Genomic DNA, 26794 nt, shown 5'->3' with positions numbered 1-26794 from the left:
CACCATAAAAACTTCCAAGTAGAACACATCAAATGAGAAAGTAAAATGACCACAAACACATGAAAACATATACAGCACCACCAGACAGGATACTTATTTGACTGACAGGGACTCATTTTTTATTGCCAGTGTTCTCAGGTTTCCAGGAACAGCCTCTCCACCCTGTGCCCTTCCGAGGATGGAGTGCCCAAAGCTTCACCCCAGCAGAGCTGAGCCCCAGGCAGGCGGTGCGTATGAACGTGCTCCCGAGAGGAGGCTCATGGTAGCAGGCTGAGAGGGTGCTGACAGAGCCTGTGAGGACAAGCTGCCCCCACCTGCTGTGTGACACAATTGTTAAAACATGCAGAAGAATATATGGGACAGATTAAAAGTCTAATTTATTAAGTACAAAAGCTGATTATAAAAGTATATGACTGACCTAATTTTGTAGAAGTGTTTTTAAAGAAAAAAATTAAACCTGGAAAGGATTTACATCAAATACTAACATACTGTCATTAAACGAGAGGTAGGATTATGGGAGATTTAAATTTTATTCTTTATACTTTAATGTTCTTTGTAGATTTTATGCTGCAGCATAAATGCTTCTATATTCAGCAAAGAAAAATTCATAATAAAATACCTGCTTTTTGGGGTAATTTAAAAAATCTTTTCACACATTTCAAATGGCAGAATTACAAACAGTCCATAACTTTTATTAACATAATGATATAAAAATTTTCTCTGACATACAGAATTCCCAGAGAGTAATTTTAAAACATTTTAATGCTTCTCAAAATCTTAATTTACAAGACGTATCTTACTGCCACTTACCTTTCAATACAAAAATTTTACAATGCCTGTTGCTATAAATGACAACATAAAGGGCTGGGTGGTTCCTCTCCTACAGGCCATTCTGTTATGAGGAATATCCATTAGTCCACTGGTAGAACCTCTGTATGTCAAACAATAAGTTACACATGTTATATACATAATTACACGAGGACTGTTCAATTCCAGTATGTTCTTACATACCACACTGCATACCAAGAGCTACTGAGCACAAGCTACTTGTAGCCGAGAGTTAGACGTGAGAGTCAGCCCAGTCAGCCAGGCCTTTTTGGTGGAGAATTTTAAATGGTAAAGAATTAACAACTGTTAGGCACTGATTCAGGTTAATTCCAGAAAAACCTGGCTGTTTCTAGGAAGCATGTGATTCGTAAACTTTCTGACCCGCAGTCCCTGACAATTCGTAACACGTTTTTTATTAGTGATACAAAAATACTCTCTTAGATTCGAACTTCACTTCAAATTCTTAGAAGTATCTAAAGGATTTCATGTTCTCTGATTTATATTTACTATATTATATCACTCAGTTTAGTCGAGTTCAAATAAAATAAGTGAACATGATTTGGCCAAATTTTATAGGCACACAACTCAAGATGCGACAGTGGCTGCCAAAGTTCTCCCGGGCCCTGGGCTGTACCACCGCACATGTAAACCTCAGCCCACCGGTGAGTCCACATCTGCTGATGTGGAATAAAAACAGTAACTCAGTACACTTTTGGACAGTGAGAAGATCCTATACCGTGGTCATGAAAATCAGCACTTCAGCTGAATAGCAACAAGTCAGAAACTCAGAAAGAGGTTTAAAACTCAGCGTTCCTTTATCTTTCTGAAACAGCTGCTCACCTGATGGACCCTGTCAAGGGTTAAAGATGACACAGGCCGGCAGCCGGCATACCTATGTTCAGAGAGGAAGTGTGTGTGCATGAGCCTGGTCTGGGGCCCAAAGCAGGTCGGGGGTGGGGAAGAGGGGGCCAGGCTAGGATCATGCCCTGCCCACCAGCCTTTCTGTATTTTGCTCTTCCCTGTGAATCAGAACTGAAGCAGCTGTCCCTGGGCCTCAAATTCCTTCTCACATAAATTCTAAGTATGACCTTGTCATCTGAAATGGTATAGTTGAATTTTTAAAATTGAGAACTGTATTTTTAGCCTAAAAAAAGTGCAAACTCATAGTACAGCAGAGGACTACACCTACAGCATCTGCAGTGCCCGCACAAGGCTTCTTTCCGTCACACCATCTGTTGCAACACTGACATTCATGCTTCTGTAAAAGTTCCAGATGATTAAAAGGTTTTGAGTAATTCAGAAGTGGTTTCTAGAATGAGATGGGTATGTAAGCGCATGGGTGGGGCCCTGTGCTCAGGAGCCTGGGATCCTCTCCCCAGGGGCTGCAGACGTACCCCAGCCCCTCCAATGGCTCGTGAGACCCCTCTTGGGCTGGGGCTGAGCGAGCTCACGTGTTGTAGGCCACGCAGGTGGGCTCCAGCTGGTCGGGGCTGAGTGGGCTCACGTGTTGTAGGCCACATGGATGGGGTCCAGCTGGTCGGGGCTGAGCAGGCTCACGTGTTGTAGGCCACGCAGGTGGGGTCCAGCTGGTCGGGGCTGAGTGGGCTCACGTGTTGTAGGCCACGCAGGTGGGGTCCAGCTGGTCGGGGCTGAGGGGGCTCACATGTTGTAGGCCACGTAGATGGGGTCCAGCTGGTCGGCTAGGAAGCCATCGCGCAGGTGCATGCGCTGCTTCTCCCCACGGGAGTTGATGGGGATGACACCCGGGTCCACGATGACCACCACGCCCACCACCAGGTGGTGCTCCTCCAGCACCACGTTTGTCACCAGGGCCACCAGGTCCAGCGCGTCCTGCTCCAGCCCGTCCAGCTCCACCACCACCACCAGCAGGTTGGTCCAGGTGAATACAGCGCTGCAGGGAGAAGGCGAATGGTGTCACATGGGGCTGGGCGATGGCTTCAGGGGCCAAGGACACACAGGAAATGATGTCAGACAAAGACCACTGAAACATACTTAAGTAGGTTTACTGATGTCATCCTCTGCTCAAGTCAGTTACAATTCAAAGATTTGGCTAAGTGTGTTTTATTGGAATATCTACTCTAATTAAAGTTCTCTCTAAGAATCAAGATAAATCTGACAAAAAATGGTCCACTGGAGGACCCATCATGGTCCACTGGAGGACCCATCCTCTTTAGCATTCTTGCCTAGAGAACCCTAGGGACAGTATGAAAAGGCAAAAATATATGACACCAGAAGATGAGCCCCTCCAGGTCGGAAGGTGTCTAATATGGGGAAGAGCTACTGGGGAAGAGCAGAGGGCAATTACTAAGAGTTCCAGAAAGAATAAAGCAGCAGGCCAAAGTGGAAATGAAGCTCAGTTGTGGATGTGTCTGGTGGTGAAAGTAACATCTGATGAAAGAACAATACTGCATAGAGACCCGGAATGTTAGATCCATGAATCAAGGTAAATTGGAAGTGGTCCAGCAGGAGATGGCAAGACACCGCAGGAATCAGCAAACTAGAAGGGAGGGTAATGGGTGAACTGAATTCAGATGACCACCATATCTACTACTGTGGGCAAGAATCCCTTAGAAGAAATGGAGTAGTCCCCATAGTCAGCCAAAGAATTCGAATGCAGTTGTCGTTCAGTCACTAAGTCGTGTCCAGCTCTTTGCGACCCCTTGCACTGCAGTACAGCAGGCTTCCCTGTCCTTCACTATCTCCCAGCATTTGCTCAAACTCATGTCTATTGAGTTCGTGATACCATCTAACCATCTCACCCTCTGCCACCCTCTTCTCCTTCTGCCCTTAATCTCTCCCAGCATCAGGGTCTTTTCTAATGAGTTGTTCTTTGCATCAGGTGAAAAAACCATAGTTGTGACTATACAGACCTTTGTTGGCTTTCCTTCAAAGGAGGAAGCATCTGTTACTGCTTCTATTTTTCCCCTCTGATTTGCCATGAACTGATGATGGGACCAGATGGATTAGGGTTAGGAGAAGAGTGAAGAAGCTGGCTTAAAATTCAATATTCAAAAAACTAAGATCATGGCATCTGGTCCCATGACTTCATGGCAAATGGAAGGGGGAAAAGTGGAAACAGTAACAGACTGTATTTTCTTGGGCTCCAAAATCATAGCAGTCATGAAACCAAAAAACACTTGCATCTTGGAAGAAAAGCTATGATAAACCTAGACAGCATATTAAAAAGCAGAGACATTGTTTTGCCAGCAAAGGTCTGTATAGTCAAAGCTATGGTTTTTCCAGTAGTCGTGTATCGATGTGAGAGTTGGACCATAAAGAAGGCTGAGCACCAAAGAATGGATGCTTTCTAACTGTGGTGCTGGAGAAAACTCTAGAGAGTCCCTTGGACAGCAAGGAGATCAAACCAGACAATCCTAAAGGAAATCAACCCTCAATACTCATTGTGATATAGTTAACTTCAGCCAGTTTGATAAATAGTCCAAGGCCCCTCAGGGATAAGGTCCGAATTCTTTACCTTAGCAGTCATGCAGGCACCGTGTTAATAATTATATAGCAACAGTATCTTGCTTAAAGGCATGCTTTCCTCCTCAACAGGAACTTGTTCTTTCTGGCTAATCTTGAACTAAAGTTATCTCAGGATGCCTTGGGAAAGGGTCTGGTGGAACTTTTACAATCTTGAGATACTCTTTTTACCTATTCTTAGCAGCCAATTGAAAAGTATGTAATTTTCTGCTCAAGTTAACAACGTGGGGACTCTCTCTACCCACTTCTGATGTCTATGTCAGAAGTCTTCTCTGCCCCTTTTCAATAAACTCTATTTCCTCACTGCAAGCCTCAAGTGGTCTCTATTATCTGCCTGGTTCGGTGAGCGAATTTTTCTCCTCACAAGAGCCATGAGCTCAAGTACAGCCTACACTCTGAGGCTACATCACATCAGAACTGGTTTTAACTGGAAGGACTAATGCTGAAGCTGAAACTCCAATATTTTGGCCATCTGATGTGAAGAGCTCACTCAATGAAAAAAGACACTGATGCTGGGAAAGAACGAGGGCAGGAGGAGAAAGGGGCTACAGAGGACAAGATGGTTGGATGACATCACTGACTCAAGGGACGTGAGTGTGAGCACGCTCTAGGAGATAGTGGAGGACAGAGAAGCCTGGGATGCTGCAGTCCGTGGGGTCACAAACAGTTGGATTCAACCTAGCAACTGAATAACAACAAGAATCAAGAATATTATTTGATATTGAAAGCTGTACTTTTCCCACAGCAACCTCCCTCCAAAGTGAGGAAATCATGCGTCTTGACCATTTAAATTAGGAAATCCATGTAAATGCAGAGGCATTTCAGAGTAACTGTGGGGCGCTCACATTTTGCCTGTGCATTTGGGGACAGACTCTTAGTTTAAGACTGATTGAGAGAAGAGGAAAAACCAAGCAAACCCAAACAAGGGGTCTCTGGCACGTGATTTGCAGAGTGTGTCTGGGGTCTGCTCCTGGAGAGGAGGTGGCTGCCCACACGACTGTGCGAGAGCTGCCAGCTGGTCCCCTGGGCCCTCACCATTCAGCGATGCTCCTGTGCGCACGGATCACGGACGTCTCGATGTCGATGGGGTGGTAGCGCATGCCCCTCAGCTCCAGCGTCTCGTCCAGAGACCCCACCACGTACAGCGCGTCATGTCGCTCTGCAGATGGCACAGTTCACCACCTCAGCATGGCTCCCGTGCTGAAGCCTCCTGCCGTGCGCACCCACGTGTGAAGAGTACAGAACAACAACTTCTACTATCTCAGAGACAAGGCAGCAGCTACAGGGGTTCCCAAAGTTCTGACTGCATCTGGCCAGCCTGCTGTGGTCGTGGACTCCGTGACCTTGGGGGAATGTATGGGGAGGCCCGGATACATGGCTGGTGAGACATGCCCATTGCTCTGCCTGGGGGGCCCAACAGCCTCCCCCAGCACCCCCACACCCTCAGCAGAGGCCAGGATCCAGGAACAGTGAAGGAAAAGGAACAACTTTCAGAGAAACCATATCAGAGCACCTAAAGAAACCAGCTCCTAGGAAGGGGTGAGGTGAGTTGGCAGGAGGTCCCAAGACACTGCCTGTAGGGGCTCCTGGCTGGGGTGGCCCCAGGACTGGGGGTGAGCACTGCATAGGACCTCTCACCTCCGCTGGCGTCGGTGAGCTCTGTCCTTCGAAGGAAGCCCAGGAAGCCAGTCCTCGCCCAAACAGTCTGGGTGTCTCCGAAACTCAGCCGGGCACTGAAGTGGTCGGCATGGAGCCCCTCTTCCCCGTAGACTGTGTAGTACCCGGTGGCATTGTGGGGGCTGCTCACCCAGATCTGGGGCCCAGAGCACAAGGGGGTCAGTCATCACAAGTGCCAGGCACTGTGTGTCCCAGGACACGGCAGCACACAGTGGGGTGGGGGTAAGGGGCTTGAAATAAGTCACAAGAGAGGCCCAGAGAGCAAAGAATTCTCTCCTTCAAACAAACCGTCCCCCTCCGTGGACCCCTGAGCGACAGTTGCAGGACTGCAGCGTACACAGGCCCAGCGAGAGGCGGGGTCCCCATCCTCACCTCCCCCAGGTGCGAGTCTCCCAGGGGCCCTCTGGTCTCCGTGTGGGCGATGATGACCTTCACTCCAGGGAGAATCTGGAAGGAGAACCATGCTCATCAGAGGGAGCGTGGCCCTCCTGACGCAAGAGCGGCAAAAACAACGCCCTTTGAAGCTGATCTAAAGGACGTGACTCGTACACGGGCATGACCAGGTTCAGAAGCCGACCTAAATCTGACTGAATTTTAACAGAAGTAAGAGATTTTAATAAATAAAAATAAATTGTGAATCTTAGCAAAATCATCCAGCTCCTGAGAATGAACTCTATTTTGGACATGGAGAGGGGAGGAGGGGATCTTTCCCTGAGGCCCCTTCGGGGCTCGAGGCCACAGAGTCCATACACAGCTTGGCTGGGCCCCCACCCACCCCAGAGTTTCTGGTTCTGGAAGGAAACCTGGCCACCAAGAGGCATTCCTGCCCTCAGACTTGGGGCTCCATGCCTACCAGAGGCTGTGGAGAAGGCTGGGGAGGGTGCTTCATGTTCAGCACCCCAACCCGGGGCCTGCAGCCCCACTGGACCTGGGACTGACCACCTGGCTGCTTCTGGGTACCTATTCTGTGTCCTTAGTTTCCCTGGGTGTAAAACAGGAGATAACAGTGGAGCTTTCCAGCAGGTGGGGGAGAGGCAAGGGGTCACGGAAGGCTGGTCGGGCTCTGTTGCCCATGGGATGCTGCTGAGCCTCTGACCTCCCCCCGTGTTACCAACCTGGACCCTGAGGACCCAGAGCTCTTCCCAGAACCCCAGTCCATCAGGCCCAAGTTATTGTAACAGAGAAATAACAGGGGGGGAAGTCCATCAAAACTGAGTGCAGAGCCACATGTGATAGGAAATAAAAATGTACCAGAAAGAATTAAGAACTGCTTTGAGAAAAACCACCATGTTTACAGAAAGGACAACGCAGATTGCCGTGGGACACTTCTGTGCACCCAGGGAAGGGTGGGGAAGCCCAGGACCATGTCCAGCCCCCAGCCCCTCCCTCCGACACCCACACTCTCCCTCCTCCCCTCCACTCCGTGAAGCTCCAGCCACACTGGCCTCTCTGTGGCCCCAGGACCTTCACACCAGCTGAGCCTGCTCCTCCTCCGGGGCCGCCCTGCGGGGTGCACAGCCCCTACTAGCTCCTCTCCCACACTCACCTGGGCTCGCCAGTGCTGCCCCGCTGCGCTGTCCCTCTCTGGGCACGCCCCGCCTCCCGAGAGGCAGGCGCGTGCACAGCGTGTGTGAGAGGGCTAGGGGCTGTGCTGGCTCCACTCTGCCGCGCATCCCCCTCGAGTCCCTCCCCCTTCACCCTGCCTGACCGCTCCTGGCAGCCTTCTTCCTTCCTCCGAACCTCCCCTGGTTCTGAAGATGCCTGGTCTCCTGGGTCTATGCCTGCTGAGCCCTCATGGTGGCCCACAGTTTTTCCCTGGGTGCCCTTGGGTGGTCTCACGGTCCCACCACCTAAGCCCCTGACACAGCTCCTGCGGTCAAACCAGGCCTGGACTGCTTTAATGGTGAACTGCCACCGGGGATACTGCCTAGCTGTCACCTGAGCCAGGGGAGAAGCTCTTCCAGGCCCCAGTGGGCTGCTCCAGGTGGCACCAAGGTGCCAGGGCCTCAAGACCCAGCAGTGCAGTTCCTGCAGGCCTGCATCTGAGGTCCTCCCTCTGGGCTGGAGCTCAGATGTGGACAGAAAGATGTAGAGAGTGTGTGAGCATGTACATGTGTGTGTGTATGTATGTGAGTGCATGTGTATGGGTGTGTGAGTGTATGTGAGTGTGCATCTGTTTGTATGATGTGTATGGGTGTGTCTATATGTGAATATGTGTAAGTGTATCTGAGCGTGTGTGCCTGTGTATGTGTGATTGTGTGAATGCATGTGAGTATGTGTGTGTATGTGTGTCTGTCTGCAAGTGTGTATGTGTGTGTGTGTCTGTGAGTACATGTGTGTGTCTGTGTGAGTGTGTGTGTGTGTGTGTGTATGCAAGGAGGTGAGGCCAGCCGGACCTCAGGGGACATAAGCTGGAAGCCAAGCCCCACACCATTACCTTTCCAGACTCAGTCAATGGCAGACTGTGCGGAGAGCCCCGTTCCACCAGACGTACCCTACAAATGAACAAGGGAAACAAATAAAATTGACTACACAGACAACAATCTATAAAGAAGGCAACTCATAAGGTAATCAGAATTGATTAGCACTGTGATGGGCAGTCCCGTGACAACAGCCAAGCCTTTAGCCTTTGATCGTGACCTTGCTGTGACCTTGGGACAGTGACTTCAGGTGCCTGGCTCAACCAGCAGCGCTCAGGTCAGAAGCCCCTGGCCAGCTGGCCTCGCCCTCCAGGAAGGTCCACCACGGTTTCCCTCAAGCTGAAAGTGAGGGTCAGAATCTGGCTCTAAAGCTGGGAGGGACCCAGGCCTCGAGGCACACACCGTGGGGCCCCCAGGACACATGTGCTGACAGGATGCCTACATCCTGCCTGGAGACGGGTCTTCCTGTTTTTTACCCACAAAAATCCAAGTGTCAAATAAAAGCTCGGTCACTCTTGGAAGGTCGGTCCCCTCCTGGTCGTGGGAATGACTGATTAAAGGAGGACATGGTGAGACTTCCCTGCGGTCCAGTGGTTAAGAATCCTCCTGCCCATGCAGGGGCCATGGGTTCAACCCCTGTTTCGGGAAGACCCCACATGCCGAGGGGCAACTAAGACCATGTGCCACAACTACTGAGCCCAAGCACCTAGAGCCTGTGCTCTGCAGAAGTCACCACCATGAGAAGCCTGAGCACTGCAGTGAAACCCAGCACAGCAAATAAAAAAATAAAACAAAATAACTTTTTTAAAAAAGGAAAAACACAGTGGGCAGGGGAGGCCCAGGCTGAAGGGGGCTGGGGGCTGTTACCTGTCATGGCGCAGTGCCCTCATGTCCACATAGACAGTTGTGGGGTCTGGGCCAGCTGTGCCCTGCAAGGGGAGCAGAGGAACGTCCGCTCAAACCTCATGCCCATCGTTTCCAGGGGTGTGGCATGCACACAGGCACAGCTCCTCCCAGCCGGGGGGCGGGGTGGGGGCGGGAAGGCAGCTGCTCTGCCCCCAGCAGGTGTCTGCCTTCCTCCAAACACCTACAAGACTTGCTGACCTGGTGGGAAACCTCCCCTAGCACTGAAGGGAGAGACCAAGGCAAACAATCTCACATTTCAGTCCTGACAGCTTCGATTCCCACTGGTCCCTGAGAAAACACCACCATGGGTTTGGGGGCATTTCCCTGAGCTGTGCTTGCTCAGACCTAATTCTCTTAAGGGCTGAGCACACCGTGGCTCCTTCAGGGGCGAGGCCTCAGCAGGACATTCAATGATGTTCCCACTCCGCTCCTCTCACTTGACACCTGACGTTGGCCCTGACAGAGGACAGCACGTCCCTTCTGTTAGACATTGAACATCAAAGTACACAGACACTCCGCCCCAACACCATTCTCTGGCGATCCCAGACAATGTCACCAACGTCTGCCCTGGAATGAAGACGGCTCTTCCTCCAGAGGCAGCAGACCGTGAATGCTAAATACTTCTGAAAATACTCTGCTCTTAAGCTCGTTTTTACAAAGGAGCAAGACCACGAGAGGCCACATGAACTCACAGAAGCACAGAGGCATCTCGAGGTCAAGGTCAAGGTCATACCTGCTCAGCCAGCTTTCCCAGCCTGTTGGGCTGACAGACACAAAGGAGGCCAGCAGAGCGAGACAGGGAAGAGACGCCACAGGAAACACAAACAGAGAGCATAGGCACATGAGGAAGGAGCTGAGAGAGAGCAAAATGCATCAATGCATCGAAGCGCACAGAGCAACAGCCAGGCTCCTGCTGACGTTTCCAGGAAGGAGGAGCCGGCTCCCAGACACTGAGCGGACAGAAGGGCCGCGCATACAGCCACCAACCCCACGCCACCAGTCAAGGTGCGGTCGCACCATCGACATCAGAAGGGATCTCCCGAGGGACCCCTCCACCTCCTCCTGCCATGCAGTAAGGGTCCAAGCGAGACCTGGACAGTTGGCATCTATACTGTGGAGAGGATGTCACAGGAACACCTGGACAACAGGACGCTGATCTCCCCAGTCCAGACACGCCCTGCACCCGGCGGGCATTGGTCAGGACCAGGGCTGGGGGACGAGGGACTGTGGTTCTCCTGAGGCCTTCCTCCCAACAACCCTGAATGTAGGAGCAGGTGCATGCAATGCATTTTAGAAAGAAGTGGGATTGAGATACCAGCCAAAACCTGGAAAAGAGCCCCAGTCCCCTGAAGAAGCAGAGCAACACTGCTACAGTGAGCTGTTCTGAAACTTTGTTTCCTTTTAAAAAGTAAAATACCTCAGTGTTTCAAGAATGAGTTTAGGGCAATAAAAATAATCACACTCATTAATGTTTCCATTTAAAATTGGCAGATGTCTCACAAAACAATAAACTCAATCTTGCTTTGGAATATTAGCTGCATACTGTGTCCAGCTTATCAATTCCTCTCGGTAATTGTCACTGTTCAAAAACAACTGGTGCTTTTTCCAAATAAGCCTTTGTTCATCAAGAACAGAATCTCTTTTAAACAAAAATGCTCAGTTCTCAAAGCCATACTTGGAAAATGCAAAAGGCTGGAGGCCAGAGGGGACCAAGGGACGGGGCAGTGCAGGGCGTGCACAGGCGCCCAGAGGAAGCCCCGCCGCCTTACCTGGAGGCAGATGGCCACGTTGACCCTGCAGCCGAACGTGGTGCTCACGGAGCGCGCGGGCAGGCCCAGGTCTCTGAACAGCTTGGAGAAGGACTGTGTGAGCGCGATTCTGGGCCGCTCCTCAGCCACCACCATGCACGTGCGCACACACGACAGGTTCACGCCCTTCATCTGCGGGAGGAGCGTGCATGCCACGCCTGCGTCTGCGCGCAAGGGCCAAACCGCACGGAGCCCCGCCCCCTGGGTTCCGTGCCTCCGCGCCCCGACACCCGTCCTCCGCTGCTACACTCCAGCCCCAGGCCCTGGGGACCATGAAGCGTCAGAGATCCCTTGGTACGCTCAGAGCCAGGGTCGGACCCACCCCTCATCTCCTCCCAGAAGTGAGGGGCCGGTGCGGGGTGCTCCACAGGTATGTGTGGGGGTGGAGCTCACAGCGCGGGGCAGGGCCCCCAGGGAGGGTTTTCTGTTTCCAGCCCCCTCTTCCCACCGGAACTGTCCCTGGGGTCTCTCCAGGCCCGCCCGCACTCACTCTGAGTGCCGCCGTCTGCGCACCCAGGCCCCGGGCACACATCTCCATCACCGAGTAGGAGCAGAAGGTGACGCGCGCCTTGTACTGGCTGACGGCCCACAGCCACAGGGACACGTTGGTCTCCAGCTCCGGCGGGGGCACCAGCACCGACTGGTGTCCAGAGTAGACGCTGTGACAGCGACAGGGAGGGGTCAGCACTACACCTCACCCCTCAAGGATCTGCCCTTCCAGGCAGAGTCCGCCCCTCCTGCTCTGGTCAAGTCGGGGTTTTGGTGGAAAATGGGGGACGCAGGTCCGCCCACCAGCATTCAAGGGCCCGGGGTCTTGGTGAGGGACCCACTGTGGGCAGGGCTAGGTTCTATTCATGAAGATGGGTCCCTACTTCCCTGTCCTGGATGGAATTGGTAGTAACACAGAGTGTGCATTTAATAAAAATGCACTTCTACCCTTTAACTCCATTTCAGACCCACACTCCAGCTGCCGGCACACTCACACACACCAGCCATTCACGCGTGTATCCTCTGCTTCCTGGACCCTTAACAATATATCTTAGAGATGGGTGGGGGTGGGACTTTAGAGAAGCAATTCAGTTAGCAGGTGGTAAGGAGTGGGTGGAGCTGTACCTGAACACCCATGGTGCACGCGCCTGTACACTTACCCTCCACTCACCTGACATCCACCCTCCACTCACCTGCACATCCAACTTCCACTCACCTGACACCCACCTTCCACTCACCTGCACACCCACCCTCCACTCACCTGACATCCACCTTCCAATCACCTGCACACTCACCCCGCACTCACCCGACACCCACCCCCCACTCACCCGACACCCACCTTCCACTCACCTGCACATCCACCCTCCACTCACCCACACACACACCCTCTACTCACCTGACACCTACCTTCCACTCACCTGACACCCACCCTCCACTCATCTGCACCCCCACCCTCCACTCACCTGACACCCACCCTCCACTCACCTGACACCCACCCTCCACTCCCCTCACACCCACCCTCCACTCACCCGACACCCACCCTCCACTCCCCTCACACCCACACTCCACTTCCCTCACACCTACCCTCCACTCCCCTCACATCCACCCTCCACTCACCTGACACCCACCCTCCACTCACCCTCCACTCACCTGACACCCGCCCTCCACTCACCTGACACCCACCCTCCACTCAGATATGACACCCACCCTCCACTCAGATATGACACCCACCCTCCACTCACCCGACACCCACCTTCCACTCACCTGACACCCACCTTCCACTCACCTGCACACACACCCTCTACTCACCTGACACCTACCTTCCACTCACCTGACACTCACCCTACACCCACCCTCCACTCACCCGACACCCACCCTCCACTCCCCTCACATCCACCCTCCACTCACCCGACACCCACCCTCCACTCACCCTACACCCACCCTCCACTCACCTGACACCCACCTTCCACTCACCTGCACACACACTCTCTACTCACCTGACACCTACCTTCCACTCACCTGACACCCACCCTCTACTCACCCTCCACTCACCTGACACCCACCCTCCACTCATCTGCACCCCCACCCTCCACTCATCTGACACCTACCCTCCACCCCCCTGCACACCCACCCCGCACTCACCCGACACCCACCCCCGACTCACCCGACACCCACCTTCCACTCACCTGCACACACACCCTCTACTCACCTGACACCTACCTTCCACTCACCTGACACCCACCCTCCACTCACCCTCCACTCACCTGACACCCACCCTCCACTCCCCTCACACCCACCCTCCACTCACCTGACACCCGCCCTCCACTCACCTGACACCCGCCCTCCACCCCCCTGCACACCCGGCCTCCACTCCTGACACCCACCCTCCACTCACCTGACACCCACCCTCCACCCCCCTGCACACCCACCCTCCACCCCCCTGCACACCCACCCTCCACTCCTGACACCCACCCTCCACTCACCTGACAACCACCCTCCACCCCCCTGCATACCCACCCTCCACTCACCTGCACAGACACCACAGGGCGAAGCCGAGGCCGCAGTAGGGGTCGAGGCAGATGGCGATCTGCCTAGAGGGGTACAGCTCACACTGCAGCTTGATGGAGCGGCACAGGGCGCTGGTGGCCGCATGAGACATCTGAAGGAGTAAAAGCCCATATACACCAAAAACCCCCAGGAATGCACACTAAAAACCTTCTAGGTGAGACTTCAGGGCGATAAAGAATTTTAACAGAGCTTTTGGTGACAGACTCATCCAAGCCACCTGGTTGTCGAGGCCAGAGTCATGAATCACAAAGTTTAGGTATCACCATAAAACATCAAGACATGCATTACTCTTCAGGCTAACCTAATTTTGGGGTTTACTGATATTTAACACAAGCTTTAAGGAGCAAAACTGCTGCTTCCAGCCTGGGAGGAAGCAGGGCCTGCACAGACCCGCATCAGCACTCTCTGGGTCAGGATGAGGCGGACAGGGGCTCCAGCCAGAGGACCCACCTTCACACCCGCCAGGATCCCTGTCGTTGACACGCTGAAGTCCAAGTACGCAAGCACATCTGGCGATGGGGGCCTGAAGATGCTGGCCACCTTCTTCTTGGGTATGTCATCTGTGGACCAGGAGACACAGGTGGTGTGGATGCCACTTCAGTGCTCGCAGGGAAGGGGAGACAGGACTGCACCTGGGGAGCAGGGAGCTCAGAGCAGAGGTCAGGCTGCACGTGGACATGGGGAGGCCGTGTGGAGAGGACCCTCGCTAACCGCACTGAGCGTGTGGTGGCTGACAGTGGGCGTGGTGGACATGGACGGGAGAAGGCAGCCCATGAGAGCCCCCAGAAAGCTCAGAGGAGCAGAGACTGTGCTGGGTCCCGGAGCCTGTGATGAGCCAGGCTCGTTGCCATTTGTGTGCACAGCGAGCACTGAGAAGTTGGGTCAAGCTCCCTCACCCAACTTCATCACACCCCTCAGGATCACAGGGCACAGCGCTGACCGCGCACAGGTGGGCACAGGAGAGGCGGGGCAGGGAGCGAGCGAGGCAACAGGATGCCTTCGAGCCTGTTTGCCCCGAGCCCAACCCCCCTGCCACCAGCTGCCTGGGCCAGCTCCCAGTGCCTGCAGTGGTATCAAGTAGGTGGTCACGGACACTCGGTCCTAAACCTCCTCTTGTGGGCGGTGCCCTGGTGGGTAAGGTGCGACAGGGAGCGACGGGGAAGGAGGGACCCTGTCTGTTCGCCAGTGGGCACCTGTGTGGCCGTGTACCCTGAATTCCCTACAGAGCCTGCAGAGAGCAGCTGGTCTGGGGTGTCCTGAAGGGGAGGGGCTGGGACCCTCTCAGCCCTCAGGCTGACCCAACAGGCCCAAGCAGAGGGCCCGTGTGACTCCTGGGGGTCTGGGAGGGGTCTGTGCTGTGGGAGCTGTCTGGTCCCCACAACTGCCCACTGCTGCATGGGCGCTGAGTGCAGCAGGAGGCATCTGTCTGCAGGCACATGGCCTCGGAAGGACCTCTGCTCTCCACTGGCCACCCTCTGCTCTGGGCACCCACTTCAGGCTTGAGGTGCTGGATGGGCTGCCGGTGCCCCACTGGCCAGGCTCCTCTCACCACCGACTCAAGCTCCCTCACCCAACTTCTGTGTTTGGGTGGTGACAACGCAATCCCTACAACACAAGAAGGAGAGGGCAGATCCCAGGCGCAGCACACACACACCTGTGTCCAGAATGGCCGGCCAGGTCCTGGCGTCCACGGTGGCTGCTGCTTCTTTGGACCTGAGCAGGCGCATGATGGCCTGTGTGGTGAGCACACACGCAGACTTGCTGACCTGCAGGACACAGGGTTGAGGGCACAGCTGAGACAGCGCCCGGGAGCAAACCGCGCTCAGGCCCACCACGCTCAGGCCGCAGCACCCACCTACCTCCACAATCATCTTGACGGTAGGAAGTGTGGTGGCAAGGTTCTGGGGGTGTGGGGGCCGCACAGTGACGGGCACGCAGCCGCAGTACAGGCAGCCATAGAAGGCAGCAATGAGGTCCACCCCTGGAGAGACACGATCAGAGGGTGTCAGCGGGTCAAAGGCAGCCCCAAATGTCCAGGTTGTGGGTCTACCTACCATGTGTGAACTAAACCACCCTCTCGCACCACAGTGCGCACCCCAAACAGCGCTGCAGGGACGGACAGGTCGCCCTGGGCCTAGACCCAGGGAGACAAGGAGATGGGTGGGGTGCAGCCACGGCCCAGAGGAGCCTATGGCGGATGGGAGGCCCAGACCTCATGGAGCAGCGTGTTCTGCCCTCCGAGGCACTCTGTAGGTGGGTGGGCGAGGCTGGGAGGACACTCTGAAGGTGAGCTGCCCACCCAGAACGCCACACCTCCTCCTTGCATCTCCACCCTAACGTGGGGACTGGTCCGTCCCTGGCGAGGCCCACACCCCCAGGGAGGGGCCAGGATGCCCCTGCCCTGCTCTCAATCTCTCAACGCAATGTGGGACCACTCACGGCTCCTTCAACTCATCTATGTATTTAAAATTCTCCATAATTAAAACCAGGGGGAACTGAACCACACTTAAAACCCAGCTTTCCCATTTTGACCTCATTCAGACTTAAGACCACCTGCACCCACACCCTAGAGGCCTTGAAGACACTGCCCTCAACTGAGACAAGGCCCTGCCTGGCATCACTAGGCTACAAGACATCAGGCTCAGGCTGTTTTGATTCCAGAGTCAAAATAAATATGCAATGTTTGACCCAGCTTGTGGGTTTCACCACACTACAAGTCCCCGATGCTCCATCAGGGCCAGGAGCGCTCAGTGTGGTCACTGTCATGGCCCAAGCTCCTCCCCCAGGGACCAGCCATCCTCACTGTGCCTGCTGGCAGCTCAGGGGACAGATGAGCTGACAGGCAGGCTGACCCGTTCGAGCATCCTCATACCAGCACGGCCACTCTGCCCAACGTGCCACACAGCAAGCACCACCAGCAGCTCGAACCCTCGAGCTCAAACAGCTCACGCTATCCCCTGCCTGCGCCCCACTTCCTGCAGCTCCTGCAGGGTCACACACCCCTCACAGGAGATGCACACCAGGTCCTCTGTGCACCTGCAAACACCTGCCCCCTCCCGCCTCGAGCAAGGTGTGGTCTGCCCTCCAGCTGTCAATCACACTCTCCTCCTGCTACGAAGTTTTTAAAATGTACATTCAGACCTTCACCATGCACTATCACTTTTTATGAATAGTGTCAAAAATGCCCCAAAGCAGAGAGCAGCGTCAGGCCCCGTCCGTCTCTCCTCCTATCACCTCAGCATGTCCACCCGCGCCCTCCCCCAGCCTGCCAGTGTGTCCCCAGGCCTCCTCTCAGTCAGTGCTGCGTGCCCTGCACTGAGTCCAAGGATAAGAAAGGAATGGGAACTGCGATCAGTTCTGGACAAAAACGACCTCACATTCCTGGAACAGGAACGAGCAGGAGTGACTGTGATGCCAGTGGGAGTCCTGGAGCGTCCACGTCACCTAGCATCCGTGTCAAGAAACCCGCCAGGCTCTGTGCAGGGAGCGCTCCACAGCAGCCCTGGGATTAAGTGCCCAGCACAAGCCACGTCCCACCAGACACGCTGAAGGGAGACGGCGCTGCAGGGCCGGGTTCCCAGGAGTGGCACCGTGGACACGCGAAGGAAGCCGTCATTCAGGAGACCTGAGTCTCAGAGAACAGCCCCCAAAACAGGACTTCAGGCATTCCAGAAGCAGGAAACAGATGAAGAAAAGGCAGTAATGAGAAAGAACATTTTCCTGAGAGGAGGATTAAGTGGGTAAGAAAGCGAGAGAGGACCCAGACCCGGGCATTTCCTAGTAAAACTCCTGAGCTACAACCAACAAGCTTCCAGGTGAAACAACAACAAACACAAAGTGGGGAGGGTGGGCGGTGATCATCACCTGTAGCCCTGCGGGAGCACCTGCAGAAACCTGGGATTCCTGGCCCAGGGAAGGACAGGCTGCCACTCAAAGTGCAGGGTCTTCCAAGTGCCCCTCACCTCGGCGCCAGACACAGGAGAGAAACTGCCAGGACTGAAGCCCCGAGACGAGGCAGGAGAGGGCAGGGCGGAGAAGCAGGAGAGCCAGAGCAAGGCCCAGCAGGCGGAGCAGAGCTGCCGCAAGGACGGGGTGCTGGGCTGCGAGGGGCAGGCGGGGCTGGAGGGAGTGTGGGAGGACCTGGAGTCCCGAGGGCATGGCCATCCTGATCAGGGAGGCCCCGGAGGAGGTTGTCTCGTCCCCACCCCTGGGGGTCTGATCAGAGAGCAGCTGAGGACTTGGGACCAGCAATCCAGCCCAGCTTGGGATGACTTATGGTGGGGCAGAGAAGGCGATGGGAGAAGGGAGGCTCCCTGACGGTGGCCAAGTCCCACACAAAGTACAAGAAAAAGAACCAGAGGTCGATCATCATATGTCCAGAAAAAGACAGCAGATAAGAACTGCAGCCCTTTCAACGTGTGCTAAGATGCAATACATTAAGAAAATGATACAAGATATAAGAGAATGACCGAAATGAGAATTAAAACAAACAAATGAGGAAAGAACTAGAAGTTATTTTAAAAAACAATTCAGAAACGGAGATGGAACTAGAAGGAGCCCAAGAGCCAACAAGACAAGGGACACAGAGAACGTGGAAAATGACGAGAAGAGCTAACACGGGGGCGATGGGAGCAGCAAAGAGAAGGAACGCCAAGAAAATCCAAGCAAAGGCAGAGAGAAGACACTGATTCTAGAAAACTCCCCTGAGATTAGAAGGCAGGCTTGCAGCTTGGTATTCACAGGCACTTTACATGTTGTGTGGCCCTGCCTGGAGGGAGAGGTGAGCACAGCTGCCCTCCGTGTGGGAACGCTGACCTGTAACAATGTCACAACCACACGGAGGACTTTAAGAAGGGAAAGTGTCCTCCTACCACTGAGAGCAAAAGTGCAGGTGAGTCACAGAGGAAGAAAATTAGATCACAGTCCAACCCGATGCTTGAGGCCGGGAGAAAATGGACATGTTTGAGGCCCCAGCAGGGATGACTATCGCCACAAAGTGTACAGACTGTCACCAACAAGCCAGAGCTCCAGGGACACTGTCCCCATGAACCTTCCTGAGAAACCAGTCAGGGACAATGCAACAGTACTACTGGGACAGAAAGACAGAGGTGTGCACGGCTGGAGGGCTGTGAATACAGGCCTGGTGGACTGCGGTGAGGAGAGGCCAGCTTCGCAGTTTCCGCCCCCACCACCACCCTGTGAGACAGCACAGCTACAGGTAGAGTGAGTGGAGGAAGCCTGTGTGAAAACGCACATGGGGTGGGGGGCGGTCATGTATGACTGCCATTATTTGGGGGTCCTGCATGTGACACAGGATGAAGCACATGAGTAGTCCAGGCACATGTGAGTTCTACAGACTCTCAGCCTGACCCTCGGTACAAAAGGAGACAGAGACATCATGGAGACGAGGTTCAGTGAAAACCTATAACCCTGAGTCTGAACAACTGGGACAGCATGAACTCAGGAGATACTGCCTCTAAGAGAAGCTATGACTCTCATTTTCCAATTGGAACTCTGATCACAGAAAGGGTTAATGGGACAGCAGCCAGCCCAGGAAGGATGAGCTCCCAGTGCCTAGACTGGTGCTGTCAACACCAGGCTCCATGGAGGACTGGCCAGGCACCTAGTTCCAGCCAACACAGGAGGCAAGGTGAGGACGGGAGGTCACACCCAAGGGCCCAGGAGCAGCTCCCACGGGAGTGCGACAGGGCACAGAGCTCATTTCACTGACAGCAGCAAAGACGCAGCATCCCACTTTTTACAGCAAATTCTACCACTGGGTGACCAGATCCTATTCAGGGGAAGTGTCTTTAGTTTTATGGCTGGTCAGAGTTAACACACCACCGTTTAGTGATCATCAGAGTTAACACACCATAGTTTAATGACCACTAAGGAGTTAATGAAGGTGGGACAAGGTCATCGATAGGAGCTAATATGCTAATTCTACAAAAGGAGGAAGCACCCGAGGACATTCAGGGTCTTGCAAGGGGAGTGAGTCTGATGCGGGGTTCCTCGTGGGAGCCCAGGAGCAGCCACCCGGCATACACAAGCCACTCCAGACAGCAGGGACGCTCAGGACCCAGGGAGAGATGGAAAGAGGGCAGCCTGCAGGTTACAGGAGCTGCTCATTGGGGTGGTCAAACTATAAAGAAATGGGAGGAATGATGACCATGGAGGTCAGGACAGAGGCTACTTCAGGAGAGTGGAGCAGGTGGTTGGGATGGGAAAGCCAAAGATCCATCATTTGACCTGGTTGCTTTGTTTTTGGTAATAAAACAGGGTGCGGGGAGGGAGGGAAAGAACAGCTTGGTTGGAAGAGCAAGAGGAAGGCAGGCTGCACTGAGACGGGCAGGGGTGGACTCACAGCTCACCACGGGTGCTCACAGGGTACAGACATGGACAGAGGGCGGGTGAGGGTGGGTGCGTGGGGGGGGGCCCACGGGTCTTACCTGGAGGGTAGACCAGGGCCACATGGGCCCCGGCACTCAGCCTCGCCTTCTCCATCAGAGCAGCGGCCACTCGCTCGGCCTTTTTGTGGAGCTGGACACAGGTTGCGGTGCTGGTGACTGTGCCCTAGGAAAGCAATCATGGACACGCTGAGCCAGGGCACGGGGGTGGGGAACTCTGGACACTCCACGCACAGCCTCCGTCTGAGACCTGTGGCCAGAAGCCAGGATGGGTGCCACCCAAACCCTGCCTGCTGTCTCCTTGGCCTCTGCCTCCTCAGAGACTGCTCGTCTACCACAGGCAGACTGGGTGAGCCCTTTCGGCCGTTATGATAAAATATTTTACATATAAAAATACTGTCAAGAATAATGTGACGAGGAGCCATCCAGGTTTTCATTACCTAGTATTCTGCCACATTGTTTCAATGTCTCTTTTATAAAATAAATCACCACCACACCACATACACCTCCAATTCTATCCCCTCCCTCCCTAGAAGCAACCCTTTTCCTGGACATCAACACACATAAGTAAACAGTAAGCAGTAAACAAACATCCCTGAACTGAACCCTGACACACGCTCGGTCGCCCCACCCCCCAGCTCCAAGCCCTGGGTCACCACAGGCTGGTCTTTCAGGGAGCCTGGGAGGGCGAGAGGCTGGTAGGGCTGCCCCACACCCGGTCTCTGCAGAGGACAGCTGGGCTGGGACCAGCTCCAGTCTAGCCCTCCCTCCCCCTGCCGACCTGTCTGAGCTCATGCTTTCGGTCCTTAGGAGAATCACAGTGCCACTGAGCCTAACTAACCATCACCACCCTCCAGGATGGCCCGGCGGAGCATCTAAACTCTCAGCTGGGGCCCCACCACGCATGCCTGAGGGCTTCGCATGGTGGGTCAGACTCACTCCTCACACCCAAGCTGAGGTTCAGAGCGCCACACTGGGCACATGCTGGAGCTCAAAGGCCCAGAGCTCTGCCAGTCCCCAAGGCCAGGGGCCACCTCATGCCAGGACACCACCTACAGAGGCACAGACTTCCTCCCAGGTCAAACGCCAGCACATGCTCAGGTCCTAAGGACAATTCAAACCTGAGGAGGCTGACAAACCAGAAGAAACGCAAAAATCTACAAGGTTTTAGAAAGGATCTGGGGGGCCCTCCCAAGCTTAGCTACAGAGATGGTCGTGAGCACTGCTGGCGACTCTAGGCCTGGTGGCATGTCTGCACACTCCCATCGGTGCTCCCTCCTCCCTGGGAAACACCCATCTGCACAGACACCTGGCCTGCCCCTAGGCCGCCCTCACGTCCCACAAGCCCGCCTCCAACCACACCTCACACTCATCCACAGCCCCTGTCCCATCTGAATGGCTAACTTGTGCCTGGTCCATGGCCCTGGCCCCCTGCTCCCATCCTCACCCTCTCACAACCCATAGGAATCACCCAGAATTGGGGACCCCATCACACCCTCATGCTCATGTCCAGCCCCCCAGCACACACTGAGGGTAAACCCAGTGCCCAGCCTCGCCTGCCTTAGAGCTCCGGCTGCTCCCATCTTAAGGTTCTCCTGCAAGCTGACTTTATCTTGGTCAATGCTACATACTGGCTTTGGAATTCAATCAATCATAAACAAACGTCTCCAGTACACTGTCCAGGTGTGCAGATACATGTGAGCAGGAAGACAGCACCTCTCCTGAGCACTGGTTTTCTAGCAGGAAGACTTGCTTCAGCAACTGGGGAACAGGGGCCTTTTTTTTTTTAATCTTATTTAACATTGTATATGTAGCAGATATTGATCAATATTTTTTGAAAAGAGTGGCCAATAGCAAGCAGTTCTGAGAACCAGGCTGGTGCTGCTAAGACGTCAGAGCACACGCGTCCTCCCAGGCCAGGACACATCTAACAGTGAGTCATGCAGAGTGGTCATGGTTACTCTCTGTTTTCATAGTTTGTCTACTGGCCCATAACTTACAGTTTCTCCTTTATACCTGAGAAGCTCCTGGTACCATGTAACACCCACTGAAAGTTACTAGGATTAGGGCTGTAAGCCATATTTGCTGTGTTACAGCTACAAACAAAGGAAGAAGGTCTAAAGTACTTTTTACACAATAAACATTTGTTTTTAGTTTACTTAGGAGAATTTACATGCATGAAAGTGAAAAGCGAAAGTGTCAGTCACTCAGTTGTGTCCAACTCTTTGCAACCCCATGGGCTGAAGCCCGCCAGGCTCCTCTGTTCATGGTATTCTCCAGGCAAGAATACTGAAGTGGGTAGCCATTCCCTTCTCCAGGAGATCTTCCCGACCCAGGGATAGAAACCGGGTCTCCTGCATTGCAGGCAGATTCTTTACCATCTGAGCCACCAGGGAAGCCCTATTTACAAGCATACTACTCTTCATAATCGAAATACAAGGTAATGAGAATTTCCCTGTTAAATACAAACCCACAGAAATGTGACTGTGGCTTGTGTGGAAGCTGAGGTTTTCATGGAAAGAATGACACCACCCAGACGTCCCTGGTGGCTCAGATGGTAAAGAGTCTGCCTGCAACACAGGAGACCTGGGTTCAATCCCTGAGTCGGGAAGATCCCCTGGAGAAGGAAATGGCAACCTACTCTAGTATCCTTGCTGGGACAATGCCATGCACAGAGGAGCCTAGCTGGCTATAGTCCATGGGGGCACAGAGAGTCGGACATGACTTAGCAACTAACAAACGTGACACCAGCTGAGAGCCTGGAGGTCAAGGAGTGCTGTCCTCCAGTGAGACCTGAGCACATGGCTGGAGTGTGACATGGGCCCTCGCCCACATGAGCAGCACGTCCCACTGCAGCAGTGCCCGCCTCACCTTGGCATTGAGCAGCAAGAACAGCGGGTGTTCGGGGGTGGTGTGGGCCCGCCACTGCAGCACGTCAGGCAGGAACAGGAACTGTGGGAGGGGCAGGGAGGGGTCAGGCCTGGTGCCTTCCCAGGCACCTCTTCACCCCCCCCACCCCACCCCTGGGTGGGGAGGGTCAGGCCGCTGGCTTCCTAGGTGCCACCTCCCCCCACCCCACTCCTAGGTGGGGAGGGTCAGGCCTGGTGGCTTCCCGGGCACCTCTTCAACCGCCCCCCCCCCACACCCCTGGGTTGGGGAGAGTCAGGCCTGATGGCTTCCCAGGCGCCTCTTTGTGCCCCCCACCCTTGAGTTGGGGAGGGTCGGGCCTGGTGGCTTCCCAGGCACCTCTTCACCCCACCCCACCCCTGGGTTGGGAGGGTCAGGCTGCTGGCTTCCCAGGGACCTCTTCACCCTCCCCCCCAACCCCCTTACCTTCCTAGCCTGCTCACTGTCCTCTAGGTGCGACAGCTCCCTCCCTGAGGCCTGAGCGATTCTCTTCCCTGCGACCAGGTTCCCAACGATCATGGAGGCAGGCCCAACCTCTGGAACACGAGGGGACCTGAGTGAGGACCGATGACTCTGACAGGTAACCTTCTGAATGGGCAGGCAACTCACTCTTCACTACAATACCGGGTCAGGAACCAGGGAGGAGGGTCGTGCTGAGTGACAGAGAGAACCTCGCTCTCAGAAGTGAACCCAATTAACATATTCAGCACGAGGCGAATATCCCAACCTTAGCCACAGCTAAACTCGCAGTACATTTTATTATTTTACTGATTAAACGTGCTTCACTTAATGGTATTTTATATATTTAATAATCAACAAAAGTTATTAGCATTTACTTAAGACTTACATCCCAGTTCCACCAGGGAAGGGAAGCTGACCATTCGCTGGGCTTCCCAGGTACTGCCTGGCTGCGGTGGCAGATCCCAGCACTGAGCAGCGGCACGCACAGCGCCCTTGGCCCCCATGGCTGGCTGTGGTGGCCGCCCCGCGGCTCTTCAGATTCCAAGCTCCCAGCCTGCTCGGGGGCATCATTCGTGCCCCTGGGGCCACTGTGCAGCTTCCACAGCCCGGATGCCAGGCCGCATCCAGTGCCAGGTGGGCCCTCCACACTGGGGGGTGGGGATGTGCTCCTTCCAGGGAGCAGGAGGCGGGGACTGGCCTGCTGTGCTGCTCACTCTGGCTCTCAGCTCCAACCCCAGAGACAGAGGGTTCAACAGGCCTGCGCCCTTAAACACAAGCGTGGCTGCCGCTGTCTACAGATGCAGCGGACGTGCTGTGACACGCACTAACCTGGCTGCTTCTGCCGAGGCTTAGGAAGGTTGGTAACACATGTGTGAGGGCACATCAACACGTTACACGGGTGCAGCATCCCCTCCAGGAAGCGCTGCTTGGTTTCAGAAACGTGAATCCCACCGAGAGGAGCCTTGGGCAAGGTGTTGGCAGGAACCAGGGCCAGACAGTACACGCCCACCTGGTGGATGCTGTCGATGGCCTGGAGGGAACATGAGACAGGGGCCTGAGCTTGAGCACATGCGACCAGCTCCAAGCCAGCTGCTACAGGAGCTACAGGAGGGCCAGAACACCCAAACCCAAAGGTCAAGCAGACTGTGACCTCTGGGATGTTAAGAGAAACACGGTGAGACAAGTGTGCATTTCCTACCATTTACACACATGTGTGCATGTGCACACTCCAACACAAATCTGTAACTGCTCACATTAGAAAAAGCCATCAAAGCAGACACTGACTTCCTGTGGGAGAAGTGTGGACAGAGGACAGAAGCCAGGCTCCTCTGAATACACTTTGCTTTCAGAGTTGGAACCATGTAAATATTTTATGTCCAAAAAACTTAAAACTTAAAACCAATCCCTAACAACTGACAGTAAAACAGAACAAATGAACTCAATCGAAGTGGATCAGGTTGGCATACCCCTCAGACAGAATCTACTTAAAGTGACTTTAAACACAGCAATCTGACTGATTCCATCCTAGAGGGATACACCCTATTGGCAAAAAGAATTATAAAAACATCCTAAGTTGTGCTCGAAACCTCACACTTGAGAGGTTACATGGAGACTGGAGTGTGTGCAGCGTGGCATCAGGACATGACTACTTCTGCTGGAGTCATCATCACTGCAACCTTTCAATATGGAGAAAGGTCGGAGAGTCAAGGAAAACTCTGAGGCCTTAAACCTGAGTTGGAACCAGCAGCGTAAACTCACAGTGTAGGTGATCTTACAGGCAGAGGATCTGCTCTGTCTGTTTCCAGCTCTGTCCACTGCCCAGACTGTGGTCCCAAGTCCACTTCTTGGAGGCAGCAGGGCCCCATGGGTCCCAGTCGTGCTGGGTCTGGGACATGAGATGCCCACCACCCTCTGGCATCCAGCTTCCTGCTCGCCATGTGACCCCTCAGAACCCAGAGGTGTGTCGACAGGACTGAGGAGCCAATCCAGAGAGGCTCCCACTGACATATAAATGTAGTTACTACAACCACTAGTTCACAGGGAGACAAAAACCAGAGCTACTCCATGACGCAAGTGCAGGATCCAGAAATCAACCCTGGATCTCACTTTCCTGCACAACCTTCCATCCAGGTCCCCTGGTGACTTCAGAGGACACAGCACTCTTTGTAGAAGACACTTTCAAAGTAGCTGCATTACCAATGAGCAAGAAATGACTGAATTGAAATGCCTCCCCTCCCTTGAAGCCCTACCAAGCCAGTGGACAGACTATCTACCTCCCATGAGGCCCCTGGCCAGCAAATCAAGCCCGAATCTGACCAGGCTTCAAGATCTACCCAGTGACACAGTGGACAGAGGAGTACAGAGATGGGACCACGAGGCACAACTGTCAGAGCCCAGACTGGGAGATGAACTGGGCTAACCTGTCAAGAAACAAACTGCAAGAAAAATAAAACAAGGAAGAGTGTGCAGATTAAAGAAGATTAAAAACCTGGACCAACCAAGTGCAGTTTTTACCTTATTTTGATCCTAAGTTTAATAAACATATTGAACATTAGGTAATTTGGGAAATCTGAATAGTGACTAAATATTTAATTACAGCAGAAAGAACTAAAATGCTCAGGAATAAATTTAACCAAGGAGATGAGGGACATATGTATACTTAAAACTGTGAGGGACTGATGAAAGAAACTGAAAAAAAACACAACTAAATGTAAAGACACTCTTGAGTTTATGAATTGGAAGAATTAGTATTGTTAAAAAGTCCATACTACGCCAAAGTCATCTGCAAATTTAATGCAATCGCTATAAAAATACCCATGACATTCTTCACAAAACTAGAATAAACACTCCTAACACTTGTAGAGAACCACAAGACCCTGGGTTGCAGAAGTACAAAGCTAGAGGTATCACGCTCCCTGACTTCAAACGTTGTAAAGCTGCAGTAATCAAAGCAGTGTGGGTGGACCTGGCACAAAAACGATGGATCAGTGGAGCAGAAGGGAGCCCAGGAATAATCTCACACTCACAGTTACTGCTTTATCACAAAGGAGACGAGGACAGACAACGGGAAGAGAGAGTGCCTTCAATAAATGGCACTGGAAAAACTGGACGCCCCACACAAAACTAAATCAAAGCAGACCAAGGACTTGAATACAAGACCTGAAATGATGATACTAGAATAAAACATAGGCTACAGTAAACTTGATGTTAGTCTTGGTGATGGTTTTTTGGATTTGACACCAAAAGCAAAGACAACAAGAGCAAAAATAAACAGGTGGATTCATGTCAAACTAAAAGGCTTCTGCACGGGAAAGGAAAC

At 53.6% G+C, this 26794-nt stretch overlaps 1 protein-coding gene across 5 annotated transcripts in view; it reads right to left on the bottom strand.

Moving 5' to 3' along the window:
- Positions 1-671: 671 nt before the first annotated feature.
- Positions 672-26794, bottom strand: part of DIP2A (disco interacting protein 2 homolog A) — a 113190-nt gene continuing 87067 nt past the window's right edge. For 4 of the 5 annotated variants that reach the window (XM_055569881.1, XM_055569882.1, XM_055569885.1 and 1 more), the window contains 16 exons: positions 24304-24505; positions 23440-23549; positions 22978-23058; positions 20149-20272; positions 15559-15680; positions 15354-15465; positions 14150-14259; positions 13660-13790; positions 11634-11802; positions 11105-11275; positions 9297-9358; positions 8447-8504; positions 6382-6456; positions 5971-6145; positions 5368-5491; positions 672-2740 (listed from right to left, as the gene is read on the bottom strand). In XM_055569881.1, the coding sequence (XP_055425856.1) occupies positions 2488-2740; positions 5368-5491; positions 5971-6145; positions 6382-6456; positions 8447-8504; positions 9297-9358; positions 11105-11275; positions 11634-11802; positions 13660-13790; positions 14150-14259; positions 15354-15465; positions 15559-15680; positions 20149-20272; positions 22978-23058; positions 23440-23549; positions 24304-24505 (2079 nt within the window). In that variant the 3' untranslated portion in view covers positions 672-2487. Of the gene's footprint in view, positions 2741-5367; positions 5543-5970; positions 6146-6381; positions 6457-8446; positions 8505-9296; positions 9359-11104; positions 11276-11633; positions 11803-13659; positions 13791-14149; positions 14260-15353; positions 15466-15558; positions 15681-20148; positions 20273-22977; positions 23059-23439; positions 23550-24303; positions 24506-26794 lie in introns of those variants that run through there. The other variant, XM_055569886.1, reaches the window with a different exon arrangement.

The sequence above is a fragment of the Bubalus kerabau genome, chromosome 2 (assembly GCF_029407905.1).
Source record: "Bubalus kerabau isolate K-KA32 ecotype Philippines breed swamp buffalo chromosome 2, PCC_UOA_SB_1v2, whole genome shotgun sequence".
Lineage (NCBI taxonomy): Eukaryota > Metazoa > Chordata > Mammalia > Artiodactyla > Bovidae > Bubalus > Bubalus kerabau.
Note: the sequence above shows the minus strand (reverse complement) of the source record. Positions and strands in the feature narration are given on the sequence as shown.